The sequence below is a fragment of the Monodelphis domestica genome, chromosome 1, assembly GCF_027887165.1.
Source record: "Monodelphis domestica isolate mMonDom1 chromosome 1, mMonDom1.pri, whole genome shotgun sequence".
In the NCBI taxonomy this organism is placed as follows: Eukaryota; Metazoa; Chordata; class Mammalia; order Didelphimorphia; family Didelphidae; genus Monodelphis; species Monodelphis domestica.
Window position 1 is genome coordinate 350,172,345 of NC_077227.1, and position 17,801 is coordinate 350,190,145.

General features: G+C 39.2%; 1 protein-coding gene across 1 annotated transcript in view; it reads left to right on the forward strand.

Moving 5' to 3' along the window:
- Positions 1–17,801, forward strand: part of RBM22 (RNA binding motif protein 22) — a 22,255-nt gene continuing 4,454 nt past the window's right edge. Inside the window, exons 1-7 of the mRNA XM_001369287.4 lie at positions 1–154; positions 690–743; positions 7,040–7,069; positions 7,580–7,712; positions 10,954–11,054; positions 11,170–11,342; positions 17,162–17,362. Of these exons, the coding sequence (XP_001369324.1) occupies positions 101–154; positions 690–743; positions 7,040–7,069; positions 7,580–7,712; positions 10,954–11,054; positions 11,170–11,342; positions 17,162–17,362 (746 nt within the window). The 5' untranslated portion in view covers positions 1–100. The remainder of the gene's footprint in view (positions 155–689; positions 744–7,039; positions 7,070–7,579; positions 7,713–10,953; positions 11,055–11,169; positions 11,343–17,161; positions 17,363–17,801) is intronic.

A 17,801-nucleotide genomic window follows, 5' to 3' on the forward strand; every position in this document is an offset into this window, starting at 1 on the left:
TCGCCGCAATGGGTGCTGGGATCGCAGCGGCCCCGCCCCGGGGGCCGGCGCCGCGGCTCTTACTTCCGCCGGCAGCGCCGTGGCCGCCGCCGCTTCCAAGATGGCGACGTCTCTGGGCTCCAACACCTACAACAGGCAGAACTGGGAGGACGCGGTAAGTGGTCCGCCTCGGGATCAGGGCCCCGAGAGTCTCGGGACGTGGAGGGGAGCGAGACGCCAGCAGTCCGCCCGCCGGGGCTGGAAGCAGGGGTTGGGTGGGAGCGAGGCCGAGGCGTCGCTGGCCCAGGAAAGAAGGGAGGGAAAGAGGAGGAGGAGGAGGAGGAGGAGAAGAAGAAGAAGAAGAAGGCCCTGAACTGCGGGGCTCGCGAGCTTCGCCGGCGGGACTGGCGGAGCCGGGGCCATGGCCCCGAGAAGCTCCATCAGCGAGGAAGGGGTAACCAAACCCTCCGTGCGCTTCTCCCTCCGCTTCGGAGGCTCACTTTCCCCAGCGAAGTGGCACCGACCTCGCGTCAGGGGAGCCCGCTCTGTGCACGGGAAAAGTGAGGCCAGAGCCCCGACTCGGGCATGTGCACGGGGCTAGACTCTCCGCTCGCATTCTCTGGAGAATGAGTGGGGACACTGCGACGGAGTGAGAGAGAGGAAGGAAGGGTCCGGCCTGACCCCGCTTTCTCTGTTTTGCCTTTGCCCAGGACTTCCCTATTCTGTGTCAGACGTGCCTTGGAGAAAATCCCTACATTCGGATGGTAAGTGAGAAGTGACCGCGAGGTCCGAACTTTGCAATGTGTGCTACATGGCTTCGGAGTGTCTGTCTACTCGATTACGTTTATTAAGCTCTTCTCGGAAAGGGGTTATGATCATATAATTTTCAAGTTATTTTGTGCATGTTGTCTTGCACTCATCCTTGCCATTCTCAACATTCTGCTTCAGGAATCACCTCTCAGGTGATGACACTTAAATGTTGGGATGGAACTAGATATGACCATAATGTTCATAATAGTTGGGGGTTGTTTCCTAAGGGAGGTGATCACTTGATCAAAACCCAGTAGGGTTTGAATTGGTGGTGAGGAGGGGGACATTCTTGGTAGGATAGGAAACTTTTGGTATCTTATTAAAGTGGATTTGAGACAATATATAATATTTCACATTTACGTAGCCTTTTAAAGTTTATAAATTAAAATACCATCCTCTCAATGGGCCTTTCAGGTAAGTAAGTAGGGTGAATAACATCCCCATTTTTATTTGGGAACAGATGATTTACATAGTAGGAAATTCCGAATAGAAAAGACCTTCTCCCAATGCAACTTAGGTCTTAGTTGTCTAAGACAGAGGTGTCAAACTCAAGACCTTCAAACAGCTTACAACTTCACTAGATTGTAATGGGAAATGTTCAGCAAATTTTTAAAATACAATATAGATCATGTTAATTTGTGATTTTCTAAGAGAATCTGAGGCCATGCCAGGGATAGGTTTCTTTGAGTTTGACTCCTCTCTCCCAGGGTATTGAGAAGTTAAATGAGTTACCCGGGGTAGAATAACCAGTGTTTGTCAGAGGCTGAATTTAAACTCAGATCTGATTTACTTAGAAGCCAACTCTATCTGCAGACACACACACACCCCCCAACACATCATTAAACATTTATTAAGCTCCTACTGTGTGCCCTGTACTATAATGTGTTGAGCATTGGTAATACCAAGAAAGGCAAAAAAAAGTTACTGCCTTCATAATCTGATGGGGGAGACAACATGTAAACTATGTACAAACAAGCTGTGCTCAAGATAAATAGGAAATTAATCGACAGAAAGAAGACAGTCGAATTAAGAGGGATTAGGAAAGGCCTCTTGTTGAAGATAGAACTTAACTGGGGTTAAGGAAGCCAGGAAAGGCCAGAGGCAGAATGAGGAAGGAGAACATACCAGATAGAGGGAACAGCCAGCACAAATGCCCAGAGTTAAAAGATGGACTGTCTTGTTAAGGGAAGATTCAGAAAGCCAGTATCACTGAATCAAAAAGTATTGGGCAGGGATGAAGGTATGTAAGGTGTAAGATTAAAAAGATTGGGGGAGAGGAGAGTCTAGGTTAGGAAGGACTTTGAATGTCAGAGGATTTTATATTTCATCCTAGGGGAGTCCCTGGAATTTATTGAATCAGAGGGTGAGGGAGGAATAGCACGGTATGACCTGCACTTTAGAAAAATCCCTGTCAGCCAAATGGAGGATGGACTGGAATAAGGAGAGAATGGAAGTAGGCAGAACCACTGTCAGCTGCTGCAATAGTCCAAGCATAGAGTAATGGGAAATTTCACCCAGCAGAAAAGGGAGATTATTAGATGTGGCAAAGGTAAAATAGACAGGCCTTGGCAACAGTGTGGATATGGGGAATGAGAATGAGGAATCATAGGTGACTCTGGGTTTTGAGACTTGGGACTTAGAAGAACAGTGATGCCCTTGAGAGACCTAGGGAAAGTAGGAAGGGAGGTTTTAGGGGAAAGAATTACTTGCATTTTGAACATGTTGAGTTTGGAATGTCTATTGGATATCAGTTCTGATGTCTGAAGACAGATGGAAAAAACGGTGCTCTCCCTGTTTTACAGCCACAGAAGTGCAATGACTTATCCAGGTCATACCTGATAATGGTGGAATCAGTGTTTATACAGGGGAATTGAGTGGTTGAGAACATTTATTCTCCTTAACCTCAGAGGAAAGAACTACAACTAGAATATGGCAGTTTTCAGTTTTAACAGTGTACAAAAATGAAAGTGACTGCCTCAGAAGATAATGCGTTTACTATAAATGAATGTTATGCTGAGTCTAGTTGAGTTTTCAGAGTTGTTATAGAGGGAAATCCTCTAAGGTCTCTTCCAGTAGTGAGTTTCCATGATTCTAAATCTCTGGCCTTGACATCTATCCTCCAGTTCAGCTATTCTAGGAGCTTGTTAAATGTTGCTACCTAGATACTGCTGATATTAATTCAGTATATCCATAACTGAGTCCATTGTCTCTCTTGCCCACTCTCCTGTGTACCTTCTTTACCTCTTCACTTCTGTTACTGGGACATTTTCCTTCTAATCACTCAGGCTTATAACCTTGCAGTCCTTTTTTTTTTTAACTCCTTCCTCATTCCACTACTTCCCCCCAATCAGTTGCCATGTCCTCTCAATCCTACTTCCATAATCTTGCATTCCTCTCATTGATGCCATGGTAATTACCATCATATTAGTTCATGCCCTTGTCCCCTAGGCTATCGAAATGACTTTTTAACTGGTCTCCTGTCTCGTCTTTACTTTCTCCAATCCATTTTCCTAATGCACAAGTGTAATCACCTTAGTCTTCTGTCCAAATAACTTCAATGACTATACTCATTACATGGTACAATGGAAAGAAATTGAACTCGGAGTCTGATCTAGATTTAAATTCCAGACATACACTAACTGTGTTACCTTAAGCAAATAACTTTACAGACTCAGATTCTTCATCTCTATTTAAAGAAAAGGGTTATATAAGAGCTTTAAAGATTTGTTCCAGTTTTTGTAAGCTAAGAATCTAGAAAGGCCCAACTCCTTAGCCTAACATTTTTTCCTAAACCCTTACCTTCGATCTGATTCCAAGGCAGAAGAGTGGTAAGGGCTAAGCAATTGGGGTTAAGTGACTTGCCCAGGACCTCACAATTAGCAAATTTCTGAGACTAGATTTGAACCCATATCCTCCCACCTCTAGGCCTGACTCTATCCATTGTGCCATCTAGCTGCCCCTTCCTTAGCCTCCACAAACTTTTGCTTGCCTTCTAAGTCTCATTTCACACTTAATCCTAGTAATCAATCTACTGTATTCTCCATCTATACTTTTTTACTGTTCTACTTTGTTGCCACTGCTCTTTATACTCATAGTAGACCCTTCTTCTCTCTACCTCTTGAAACTCTTCCCTTCCTTCAAAGTCCACCTTATTTTATTACTTCTTTATTGTCTCAGCTAAATGTTCTCTCCCTTCTTGAATCTCTCATAACATATTTTTGGATCTTTTATATTTATATATTTTTTAATTTGTGTTAGTCTTTATACATACCTTCTTCTCTCATTAGATTGTGATAATAATATCTAAATTATTATTTCATTTGATCTTGCCAACCATCTAGGAGGTAGGTGCTATTATTATCTCCCATTTTATAGATATTTGAGGACAGATTTGAATATAGGTCTTCTGACTCCAGGCCCAGTGCTTTATCCACTGTGCTACCTGTGTCTCTTGTAAGCATCGTAAGGGGAGGGGTTATCATTTCATTTCTGATCCTCCAGAGCCTAGCACAATGCCTTGTATTTAGGAGGTTTGTAATACATATTATAACAGAATTGCTGAACTTAATAATGACAACAACCCTATGAGATGGACTGAGCAGATATTAAGAAACTGAGAGCCATAGAGCAACTTACCTTAGATCTATGATGGCAACCCTGTGGCATACATACTAAAGATGGCACACAGAGACCACTCTGTGGGCACATGTCACCCACCAGAGCTAATTACTAGAAAGGCAGAGGGACTTCTCAAAGCTGCTCCCTTCCTCCTCTCCACTGTGCTTCCCAACCCTTCTGCCCAGTAGCCCAGTCAAAGTGCTTACTCCCTCCCTTGTCTGGAATAAGGCAGAGAATTGGGGTGGGACAGGGCACGTCACGGCACAACACACAGTCTCTAAAAGGTTTGCCATCGCTGCTCAGCCAGTAGTAGCAACCTGGTGCAGTAAAGCATTCAGCTTGGGTTTAAGAGGCTTGGGCTCAAATCTTGCTCCAGTCACTTAATAGCTATGTAGTCATGGATTGAATCCCTTAACCTTTCTGAGTTTTCATTTCTTTATCTGTAAAATAGGTATAATGATATCTATATTACCTGCTTCAAAGGATTATGAGCAAAGCATTCGGTAAACTTTAAAGTACCATATTTATGTGAATAGAAATTGCTGCTGTTAGTAAGTGGTAAACCTGAATCTATGATCAATACAGTGGAGTATGACACTTTTTAATATACGAGGATGCTTCTAAATGTTGTGTGTCTCTGTCTTGCCATCTGTCTATATAGTGATTTAATACTTAAGTAATTTTAGATGCACATATCTGCATATAAATATATATGCTGCTTTTATTCTGCTAACTGATCAGTAATATAGGACAAATACTTCAGTTGGTTTTTCTTTGGTGTTTATTGATTTGCTTTGAACTATCCATAGATTCATACTTGGTCTCCTTATGACTCTGCACAGAGACATGCATTACTCACCTCACAGGGTTGTTGTGAGGAAAGTGCTATACCAGGGGTCCCCAAACTACCCCCTGAGGCCATTTATCCAGCCCCTACTGCACTTCTGGAAGGGGCATCTCTTTCATTGGTGATCAGTGAAAGGAGCACCGTATGTGGTGGCACCATAAAGCGAGGCATCACTCACATACAGTACTACTTCTGGTGACATAATCCTTTGCGTGGTACTGTGTTCTGAGAGTAACTGAACAAGAATGAAGTGCCACACAAAGGATTATGTGGCTGCACAATGGAAGACGTCAGCATGGTGAGCGGCAGTCTGGGGATGAGGGTTCTGCACTGTGTATACTGCTACCTGCTATAGTGGTGGCAGTGATGGACCTGTACAAGGTGTGACAGGCCCATCACAGCCAGTGCTGCAGCCTCCGCTATCCCAGGCAGCAGTATACAGATTTTGTTCATAGGTTTTGGGGTTTTTTTATAGTCCTACCTTCCAGTGGTCTGAGGGACAGTGAACTGGTCCCCTGTGTAAAAAGTTTGGGAACCTCTGTGCTATACAAATCCTAATATGCTATGCAATGTGAATTGTTAACATCATTGTTTTCACTATTGTTATTTTTATACAGAGAATGGCTGGCATAGTTATTAACCACATTGTAAAGTGCTTGCCACATAGCTTAAATGTTTGTTAGATCCTTGAACAATTGACCAGGAACAGGGAGATACTAACTATATTATAGGATCAGAACCTATAACCTTCTTTCCCCTCCCCCTTCTTTTGGTGGGGCTAAAAAAGTAATAGAGGACTTCAGTTGGATGGTAGCAGTGGGAATAGAAGGGGGTGGATGACAGTGTGAGAGGTAGTGGAGAGATGTATTTGACAGGACTTGACAGCTAATTGGTTGTGTGGGATGAGGGAAAGGGAGAAGGAAGATATAACAGCAAAATTTAGGAACTCAAACAAGTAGAAGAATAGTGTTGCCATTGACAGAAATAGAGATATCCGAAGGAGCAGCTTTTAGAGAACAGATTGAGTTCTGCTTTATATAATAATAAGTTTAAGGTGCCAAGAGAAAGGACATCAGGTTGCAGTGGTCCAGTAGGCAATTAAATATATAATATGGGAAAAGATGGCAAAGACAAAGAGATTGTCTTGTTACTTGGTCAGCCACACAGAGTGCCAGGTGAAACCAGTAGAGTGCCTTAAATAAAATGTAGCTTATAGAGAGAAGAAAAAGATTCAAAGCAAGGAAGTTGGATTGAAGGGAAACACTTTTATTAACAGTGTATAGAAAGAGGAAGAAGAGCTAAGGAGAGAAAGAATAACCAGAAAGGTAGGAGGAATGGGAGGATAAAAATGCCTGGGAAGCTAAGGAAAGAGACCGATCATTATAAAGGATAAGTTGTATGTACAGTAAGGGGTGGGAAAAAAATACTGTGATTTGGTAGCAAAGAGATCATGGTTGACCTTTGAGAAAGCTATTTCTATATAATATTAGGGACAGAAGCCCAGTTAAAAGGGACTATAGTGAACACACCTAGACAAAATTAAAGACTAAAAATGAAGTTTTGGTATGATGGTAGCAATAAGTAACCCTCCCTTTCTTGAAGTTAGATCTTTAACTTACCATGGCTTGATTCAGGATTTAAGGCTTCTGTAGAATTCCTGAATAATTCAAACAAGGATAAATTAGCCATCTTTTTTTAATCTTCTTTTTGTCTTCAGAGAGTCAGGGGTCCTAGACACATTTGCTCTGTGTTCTTCTTAATAACTACAGTTTTCTTTTATTTCAGACCAAAGAAAAGTATGGAAAAGAATGCAAAGTAAGTTTATCTACACTAGAGAGCTCTTTCCTATTTTCCAATAAAGATAATAGACTTAGAAAAATTAGAAATTATTTCTACAAAGCTTTCCAATGCCATTTGCATACTCTTTTTTCTATAGATAATGTCCTAATGATATTGAGTAAAACCAAGGGAAGCCTAAACTATCTAAGGGCAAAAACTGATTCATCTGATATACAAAAAGGCAACTAGACTTTGGACTTGTTTCTTCTTAGATATGCCTTTCATGATTGATCATACTTGGGATAGTTAAACTAGAATTTATAATGTTTTTCCTTATAAATAAAAGACAATGTAAAACAGTGGATAGTTTCCTTAAGTTTTTAAGCATCATAAGCAAGATTATGTAAAATATTTAAACCATTAAAAGCCAGCCCAAAACTCTTGGTTCAGAAATTGTTCCAAAGGAGAAGGCCTTGCCTATGATTAGGTAGTTGTACTTGTAGGCCTGGGATTAGGCCAGTAAAGGTCTCTGGCTTTGTGCTCTAGATTTGTGCCAGGCCGTTCACAGTGTTCCGCTGGTGCCCCGGTGTTCGCATGCGTTTTAAGAAGACTGAAGTGTGCCAAACCTGCAGCAAGCTAAAAAATGTGTGTCAGACCTGCCTTTTGGACCTAGAATATGGTGAGTTTGTGTTGTCAGATGAACCAGCGAGTACCCTAGAAAATGGTCCTCCTTATCCTTCAATTCTACCCCCAATTCTGGTTCTACTCTAACTGAACCTTGGGGTTCAGTTCCAGGACCATTCTGAAGAGTCTGGTTTTATCTGATCGATACCTGAAAGTACTGTTTCTTCAAGGACATTTTGGACTTACTCTACCCCTTAGTGGGAGCCCTGGGAGTAGTCAGGATTCAAGGCTATTCCTGGTCCAAACCTCTCTGATGTGCTCCCTTGTGGATGAATTTCCACAAGATGGAGCGGCAGATGAAGTCAGTGACCTAGGAATTATTCTCATAAAAGATACTATGAGATTTTTCACATAGAACCACAACCCAGATCACAAAGTTATGGTCTTTTTTTTATTTCCCTTATTTCAACCAAATTCTTAAGGTTATTTGTTAAAATTTCCATAAACCAAACTTGTTGCTGTCAATATTCCCACTGAGGTTACAAGAATTTAAAAAACAGCCACTTAGAGTGTTCTTCTAGTTTTAGTTGAGCCTTTCCCTCTTAGCTAGTTATTTCTCCCACCCCTGAATTCTCATATCTCTCTTGTTACACCGTTTTTGTTATTTATGTACATGTCTTATCTCTCCTCCTTGACTGGGTAGGAACTTTTGTTTCCCCATAGTACCTTATCCATAAAAGGAATTCAAATAAATATTTGTAGAATGAGTAGTTAAAGAAAAATAACTTGTCAGGGGCCTGGGAAGACCTAGAGATGCTAAGAAGAGGCAGTGCTTTTGATAATATAAATAAGAGTTTTGGAAGCCGTTTGAGTGTTGGCTTTTTAGGGAGTAAAGAAGAGAATTGTAACACTCAAAGCTAATATGAATTAATTCCTTTGTCCCTGCCTTATGCCAACAACTTCTGAGAGCTCTGATTCTGGGGAGATCCAATACTTTACCTGTTATAATCCATTCTCAATTAGCCAACAACCTACCTTTCCAGCTTTTTTATTTCTCTTCACATACTTTATTCCAACCAAACTAGACTGTTGGTTTAATTTCGAACTTAACATTCCATATACCACCTCTCTTCATTCATACAAGCCATCCGTCATGTCAGGAATGCAATCCTTCAAATTCCTTCAAAGTTCAGCAGTTCAACTCAGGTACAACTTTCCTCTGTGGAGTTTTCTTTGTTTCCTCCTAATAATTAACACTCTCTCCCTAATCATATTACCTTGTATTTACTCATGTCTGTACATCTTGTATCCTTCAACTAAAATGTAAGTTTCTTAAAGCAGGAACTTTCATTATTGTCTTTGTGGAAAGATCTGGAGATACATAGGAAATTTATTTGAAAAACAGTTAGTATGGGACTCTGGTCAGGATTGTGGTTGCTAATGAAAAATTACCACAGTAATAATTTTATGCTGAATGGTGAAAGAAGAATTTCAAGAGTCTCCATTATGCATCAAATTTGTAACTATAGTGTCTGGGGAAGACAGTGAAACTTATCCAGTTGGAGAAAGGGTTCATGCCCTTGTAATTCCTTTATTGTTAAGAATCATTTGTATTGGGGCAGCTGGGTAGTAATGTAGATAGAGTGCCAGACCTGGGTACAAGAAGTCCTCGGTTCAAATGTGACCTCAGATACTTTCTAACTGTGTAATCCTGGGCAATTTCATTTACTCCCAATTCCCTACCCCTTACTGCCCTTCTGCCTTAGAATTGATACTTAGAACAAGATAGGAATTTTTAAAATTATCTATATTAGTGACACATATCTGTCTATAATCCTTGCTGTCAGGGAGGCTGAGGCTGGTGGATTGCTTGAGCTCAAGAGTTCTGAACTACAATAGTTCTAAAGCAAATCAGGTGACCAGAGTAATTTGGTACCAATATAGTAAATTCCCCAGGAGTAGAGATAGAATGGGGGGTGGGGTGCGGTGCTACCTAAGGAGGAATCAGCTGACCCAGGCCAGAAGCAGAGAAGGTCAAAGCTCCCATGTCAATCAGTAGTGGGGTCAAGCCCACGAGTGGGCTCTGCACACCTAGCCTGAATGAAATAGAGAGAACAGTCTTCCAAAAAAAAAAATTTTATCTGTATGTATCAGTAAACGGGACGGTTTTAAAAGTACAAATGTTGGAGTTGTTATATACTTATTTGACCTATATACATGTAATTTCACATAGAATCTTTTTCTGATCTACTTTATATTTAACAATATTCATTTTTTTGTTAACAATTTTTTTTAATTCTGGAGAATTATATGTATATGAATTGCCTGTGTTCAAATGATACTTAGAATCATCCCTGATCCTCATTTGAACAGACATCACAAAGACAGTACTTTAATGTTGTTGAGAGGAGGACCCAAAGTGGTTTCCATGTCACATAATAAAGTACATGGACATCTATAGATCCTAGTCTAGATGAAGGAAGTTTGAATTTGTTTGCAAATATTATAATTTTTGGACCAAAAACTCTTCAAATTAAAGTTGGTCAGTTATATTCATTAATTATTTGAAACTGAAGCTAAAGTTAGCATTATTGATTTAAATTTGGAGCCTGTAAGCAAATTGTTGGTGCAAATACACCTACCTATCTCTTGTTTGATACAAGTACTACATTTAGAGACATGCTTTAAATTAAAAATAATTCTTTCTAAGCTTAGTTTTATTTGGTTTGGTTTTGGGGGTAAAGTGATTAGAGTATTGTCATATGAAAAAATAATTAGATTTATTTTTCTTGATCCCAGAGGTCACAACTAGTGAGTAGAAATTATGGGGAGGCAGTTTAGTTCCAACAGTTTGCTCTATCCAAAAATGAAATGGGGAACATTATGAGAACACTACAATTGGAAGTGTTCAAACAAAGGCTTACTGACCACATATCAGGAATATTGTGGAAGTGGTTCTTGCTTCAGGTGAAAGATGGACTAGGTGTTTTCTGTTCCCTCCCACCTCTAAGATTCTATAATCCTATAAAAATAGTAGTTATTATTTGAATCTATGCCAAAACCTAACATAATATAGTCTTATAATAAAAATTCTTTTTGACTAAAAGATTTCCAAACCTTGGCCATTGAAATTCTTTCTTTTAGCAGGAATTTGGATAACCACTTACCATACCATAAATATTTAATAAAGTTCATAGTCACTGTTATTGATCTTAGTGCATATTCAATAGATACAACTTGTTATTTAGACTTTTAGTTCTTGCTGAATTTCTCTCAACCCCCTCCTTTGATTTCAGGCTTACCTATTCAGGTCCGTGATGCAGGACTGTCCTTTAAAGATGACATGCCTAAGTCTGACGTGAACAAAGAATACTATACACAGAATGTTGAGCGAGAGGTATGGAAATGCTGTGACTTTCTGAATGAAAGTGATGTGAAATGGGATTTGGGAATTCTCTCCAAGTATCACTGTTGTTAATATGATTTCTCTTGCCTTTGTCATCCTCTTATAGATTTCTAACTCTGATGGAACCCGGCCAGTTGGTGTTCTTGGGAAGGCTACAGCTACCAGTGACATGCTGCTCAAATTGGCTCGGACCACCCCTTACTACAAACGGAATCGTCCTCACATTTGTTCCTTCTGGGTGAAAGGAGAATGTAAAAGAGGAGAGGAGTGTCCATATAGGTAGGAGAGGAGCTGCAATAATTGCCTGGGGGAGGAATAAGATTGGGGGCAAGGGTCTCTTCAAGTAAGAGGCAGTAACCTATGTCAATCTAATAACTATTTAATAAGCATCTGTTATATGTTAAGCATTTATTAGAAGCAGTTTGGCATAATAGAGCATTGGCTCTATTATCAGGAAAGAACTATATGACTCAGGGCATGTTACTTAAGTGTAAGTTGTTATACCGTTGTAGACCTATTATTTGTAGAGGAGTTTTCTCACTAGAATTTCCTTATAATAATAGCTAGCCTTAATGTTTGCTAAGTGCTTTATTCTTGTTATCTCATTTCTCACAACACTGAGATAGGGGCATTTGAGAGAGGTGTGACTTGCCCAGCATCACACAGCTACTACATGGCTGAAGCGGGTTTTGAACTTGAGTCTTCCCCACTCCAAAGTCCAACAATATATTCTCTATACCACCTAGCTGCCATATACCAGTAAAATAATAGGTCAGGTCCAAAGAAGTATGCAAGACACCATGCTGTATCTCTTCAGTCTGAAGGCATGTGAAGATAAGGTATCATGTAACCCATCCCCCTAATTGCTTTTCCTAAAACTAATCACCAACCATACTATTAAAAATGTTTAATCTATAACTGAATTAATTGCATGTTTAAAAAATAAACAGTAGGAACTAGGCTTTTGTACTGTATGATACATAGATCTGTGCATATTAACATAATCTTAGTGTTCTCCCCATGTTTTAGAATCATGGATTTAGGGCTTGGTAAAAGTAGTGTAAGTCAAATAGTTTAGTCTTTATTTTTTTCCCCCTTTTAAACATTATTTTATTTGGTCATTTTCAAACATTATTCATGGGGGGGGGGGGAAGATCATTTTCTTTTCCTACCCCCATCCCCCCACCCCTCCCATAGCTTACACGTGTTTCCACTGGGTATCACATGTGTCCTTGATTTGAACCCAATCCATGTTGTTGGTATTTGCATTAGGGTATTCATTTAGAGTCTCTCCTCAATCATATCCCCTCAACCCCTATAGTCAAGCAGTTGCTTTTCCTCGGTGTTTTTACTCCCACAGTTTGTCATGTGCTTGTGGATGGTGTTTTTTCTCCAAGATCCCTGCAGATTGTTCAGGGACGTTGCATTGACACTAATGGAGAAGTCCATTACATTTGATTGAACCATAGTATATCAGTCTCTGTGTACATTGTTTTCCTGGTTCTGCTCCTTTCGCTCTGCATCACTTCCTGGCGGTTGTTCCAGTCTCCATTCCAGTTCAATATTCCTTTGAGCACAATAGTATTCCATCACCAACATATACCACAATTTGTTCAGCCATTCCCCAATTGAAGGGCATCCCCTCATTTTCCAATTTTTGGCCACCACAAAGAGCGCAGCTATGAATATTCTTGTACAAGTCTTTTTCCTTATTATCTCTTTGGGGTACAATCCCAGCAGTGCTATGGGGGATCAAAGGGCAGACAGTCTTTTATCACCCTTTGGGCATAGTTCCAAATTGCCCTCCAGAATGGTTGGATCACTTCACAACTCCACCAGCAATGAATTAATGTCCCAACTTTGCCATATCCCCTCCAGCATTCATTACTTTCCTTTGCTGTCATGTTAGCCAATCTGCTAGGTGTGAGGTGATACTTCAGAGTTGTTTTGATTTGCATCTCTCTGATTATCAGAGATTTAGAGCACTTTTTCATGTGCTTATTAATAGTTTTGATTTCTTTGGCTGAAAACTGCCTATTCATGTCCCTTGCCCATTTATCAATTGGAGAATGGCTTGATTTTTTTGTACGATTGATTTAGCTCTTTATAGATTTGAGTAATTAGACCTTTGTCAGAGGTTTTTGTTATGAAGATTGTTTCCCAATTTGTTGCTTCCCTTCTAATTTTGGTTACATTGGTTTTGTTTGTACAAAAACTTTTTAATTTGATGTAATCAAAATTGTCTATTTTACATTTTGTGACTCTTTCTAATAAGTCTTGCTTGGTTTTAAAATCTTTCCCTTCCCAAAGGTCTGTCATGTATACTATTCTTTGTTCACCTAGTTTACTTATAGTTTCCTTCTTTAAGTTCAAGTCATTCACCCATTCTGAGTTTATCTTGGTTTAGGGTGTGAGGTGTTGATCCAAACCTAATCTCTCCCACACTGTCTTCCAGTTTTCCCAGCAGTTTTTGTCAAATAGTGGATTTTTGTCCCAAAATCTGGGGTCTTTGGGTTTGTCATAGACTGTCATGCTCCTAAAACGGGAAAAATTTTTATTTTTGACTTGTACCAGACACATGGCACCATCACCGAGGACAGCATTGGCCAGATATTGTTTCTTCATGTGGTCATTTAAGTGATAACGGTAGCAAAGTTACCTCAAGTGATGAATAGAAATTCAGTTCAACAAATTTTTATTAAGTGTAGAAGGCCTATAATGGAAGACCCAAAGTCTACTCAGAGATTAAAAGTTAGGCACATATAACCAGTACAAGAGAGAAGTGTTGCAAATGCAGAGAAATGATTCAGGCAAAGTAGTATGCGAGGGGTCTTCATGAAACTAGATGACATCTGAAGCAATCTGTAAAGCAGCAGTTCTCAACCTCTCAATTTGTAGCAATGAGAATACATAATGCATATCAGGTATTTACATTCCGAATCATAACTAGCAAAATTACAGTTTTGAAGTAGCCACCAAAATAATTTTTTGGTTTGGGGTCACTGCTGAGGAACTGTATTGCAGGGTCACAGCATTAGAAAGGTTGGGAACCACTGCTGTAAAGAGTAGAGAAACTTCGACAGAGGTAGGGGGAAGTCTATATTATAGGCATGTTTGATGGTGTTGGAGCTAAAGCATAGAGATGGGAGAAGACAAGAATAAGAAATAATATGATGTGGTTTCACTGGAATATACAGTACATGAAAGAGAATCCTGTGAAATAAGAAGTTAGAGCCAGATTATAGGGTACTTTGAATACCAGGATGTGTTGTTTCAATTTTTATTGAGTAGATATTAATGAGCCACTAAAGGCTTTGGAATAGAGAAGTAATATGATCAAAGGAACCCATTCGGAAAACTACATGGGCATTGGTGTGTAAAGACTAGTTTGGAGAGGAAATAGAAGGTAGGCAAGTAGAATGGTTAGGACATTAAGATAATTCAAAAGTAAAAAAGATATGAGGATCTAAGTTAGAGTGATTACATTGGCAATTAAAAGGATACAGATAAGTGAGAGTGTGGAGATAAAATTAATAGGATAGTCACAAAATTATAGGATACTTCTGAGACTTTAAAACTGGTTAAATCAATGTTATGGTGGTACCAGTGATATGAATAAAGAAATTAGGGAGGACAGGTTGTAGGGAGAAGATAATTTTAGTTCAAGACATAAGATCATAAATATAGAGTTAACAGGAACCTTAGAGTCCACTGAATCCAACCACCTTATTTTACAGGTGAGGAAACAAACCCAGAGAGGGTTAAGTGATTTTCCTGGGGTCAGGGAGCTAGTAAGAGTCTGAATTTGGATTCAAATTCAGTTCTTTCTGATTCCAAGTCCAGCACTAGATCTACTGTGCCTCATAGCCATTATACATTCGGTAATTAAGAGATTGTTATTAACTTTAGAAATAGTGTCTTCAATTGAGAGGTAAGTTTGCAAGACATTTTAAGGAGTTGAGAAAGGAGTCAGACAGTAACAAAGTATAGTTGAATATAATCAGCCTTTTTCCTAAGAGTTTGGAAGTGAAAGAGGAAAGAGGCCCTTTTTAATATCATTAAAAAAGCATCTCCAAAACCAAAAGGAAGCATCATATGCAGTGGGAATACACTAGAATCTTTTTCATTAATACAGGAGTGAAGCAAAGATGCCCAATCTTCCCACTATTATTTGATCTAGTTCTGGAAATGCTAGCAATAGTAGTAAAACAAGAATAAGGATTGGTAAAAAGAAGATAAAACGGTTTGCTGATGATATGGTGGTTTATTTGGAAAATTCCAGAAATCAGCAAAGATTCAATAGGTTCAGGAAAATTTCAAAAATTAACTGCATTTCTATATAACAATAACAACAAAACACGAGAAGCAGTAATAGAAAGGGAAATTCATTCCAAATAACTAAACCAGAGACCACATTACTGGGTTTATGCTCCAGGGAACCCATCAATAAGAATAAAAACCCTATCCACTATAAAATAATGTTATTCAGTCATGTTCTACTATAATTGTTTACCATTTCCTTCTCCAGTTCATTTTTCAGATGCGGAAACTGAGGCAAACAGGGTTAAGTGACTTATAGTCACATAGCTAGTAAGTGACTAAAACCAGATTTGAACTCAGGAAGATGGGTCTTTCTGGCTCCAGGCCCAGCACTCAGTCCACTATCCCACTTAGCTGCCCAAAATATTTACAGCAACATTTTTGTGGTAGTTAAGATTTTGAAACAAAGAAGATTCCCATCAGTTGACAAATGGCTAAACAAATTATGATGCCTGAGTATAATGGAATATTACTATCCTGCAGGAAAAAATGTGTGTGATGAATTCAGAGAAGCATGGAAATATTTATATGAACTGATGCAAAGTGAAGTAAACAGAGCCAAGAAAGTAATAAGCACAGCAAATACAGGAACATTAAATGAAAAGAACAATGGACAAAATTATAAAGATTAAGTAGAACGTAGAGATATGAGAAGATGCCCCCGCCCGCCCCCCCCCGTTTTCACCTTTGTGGAGGTGGGAGGCCAACAAATGTTCCACATTGCATGTTTTCAGATTTTTTCAGTGTATCAATCAGTTGTACTCATTTTTCCTTCCTCTCCAAAAAAAAATACTGTTTATTTCACCAAGCACCATGTTCTACATTCATATTTGGATCCATTATAACAAAAGAGCTTTGGAACGGGTATTTAGGAAATGTAATAAAGAATTGAAATGAATAAAAGAATTTTCCTGCAGCATTGAGAGCCCAATTAAAATTAGCATCTATTTACAGTGGGCCCAGTCAGCAGTTTTATGATTTTTCTGCAGCTGAATTTTATCAGCTCAAGAGTAGTAATGAGAGAAGACAAATGGTGGAAACTACCTAGGGCTGCCAGTTAGCAGGGTAGAAATAGTGAAATAGAGGAAAAGTAGAAGAGAATATTATTGAAGTGACTGATGAACTGGAAGAATAGTGAAAAACTGAGGTAATGAAAGTCATAGTTACAATGAATAGGAAAGAAGGAGGAAAGGTTAGGCAAGGAAAGTCCATAATCTTAAGAGATGCAAAGTTTCTAGTTTCTAGTGAAACCTAAGATATGATTATATGTATTTTAGAGTGAAGTTGGAAGTTATAAATTGAGTTCAGGGTGTAAAAAAATGAATTTGAGAATCATAACAGGAAGGCTGAAGATGAGAAAACAGTTGTAGTTTGATTTGAAAAGGAGCTATTCAGTCTGTCTCCTACCTGTGAGCTAGAAGGCAATACAAAAGAGAAAGGGAACCCTTAGATGGCTCAGTAGATAGAGGGCCAGAAGGGAAGACCTGGATTCAGATTTGACCTCAAGCACTTCCTAGCTGGGTGACCCTGGGCACGTCACTTAACCCCCATTGCCTAGCCTGTCTGCTCTTCTGCCATGGAACCAATACACAGTATTGATTCTAAGGAAGGAAAGAGAAGGGTAGTCAAAGGTACTAATATGATTTATTTTCCTATTTTGAAAAGCATTCATTCTGTGACTTCTTTTGAAGTAAACATACTCTATTATATAGCTTAATGGAATTTTGCCTTGCTCTGGCTTCAAAGTCGACATTGTTCATTTTCATGTTAATCCATAGACATGAGAAGCCTACAGATCCTGATGATCCTCTTGCTGATCAGAATATCAAGGATCGATATTATGGCATTAATGACCCTGTGGCAGACAAGCTTCTGAAAAGGGCTTCAACAATGCCTCGTCTGGACCCCCCAGATGATAAGACCATCACCACACTATATGTTGGAGGCCTTGGAGATACAATCAGTGAGACAGATCTCAGGTATGTGGGTATATTTTAATTGGTATGGACGCCCTCCAGCTTCTGAAAAGATAGTATGTGTGCAAGAACAGTAGTAATGGAAACTGACATAAGGCAGCAGACTAGGAAATTTATTCTTTGGTTTGTTTATATTATATCTAGCGAACTTCTATGTTATGTCTGGGCATAAGGAAAAATGAGCAGTTTGGAAGCAATAACCTGATGCATTTTACCTTGTAATACTTGTGGAAATACTTCAAAGAAATGAGTATTAATGATAAAGGTTTTATAAGGTTCACCTAACCAAAGATGAGCCTAGTTAAGTAAGAACTAGTGAAAGGAACTGTCATTTTTAATCTCAGGGATATAGGAATGGTATTTCTGAATCTATCCTTAAAGAAGGAAAAAAACATAATTGATCACATGCCTGACTATATTCTGTATCTTCCATTTATCACCC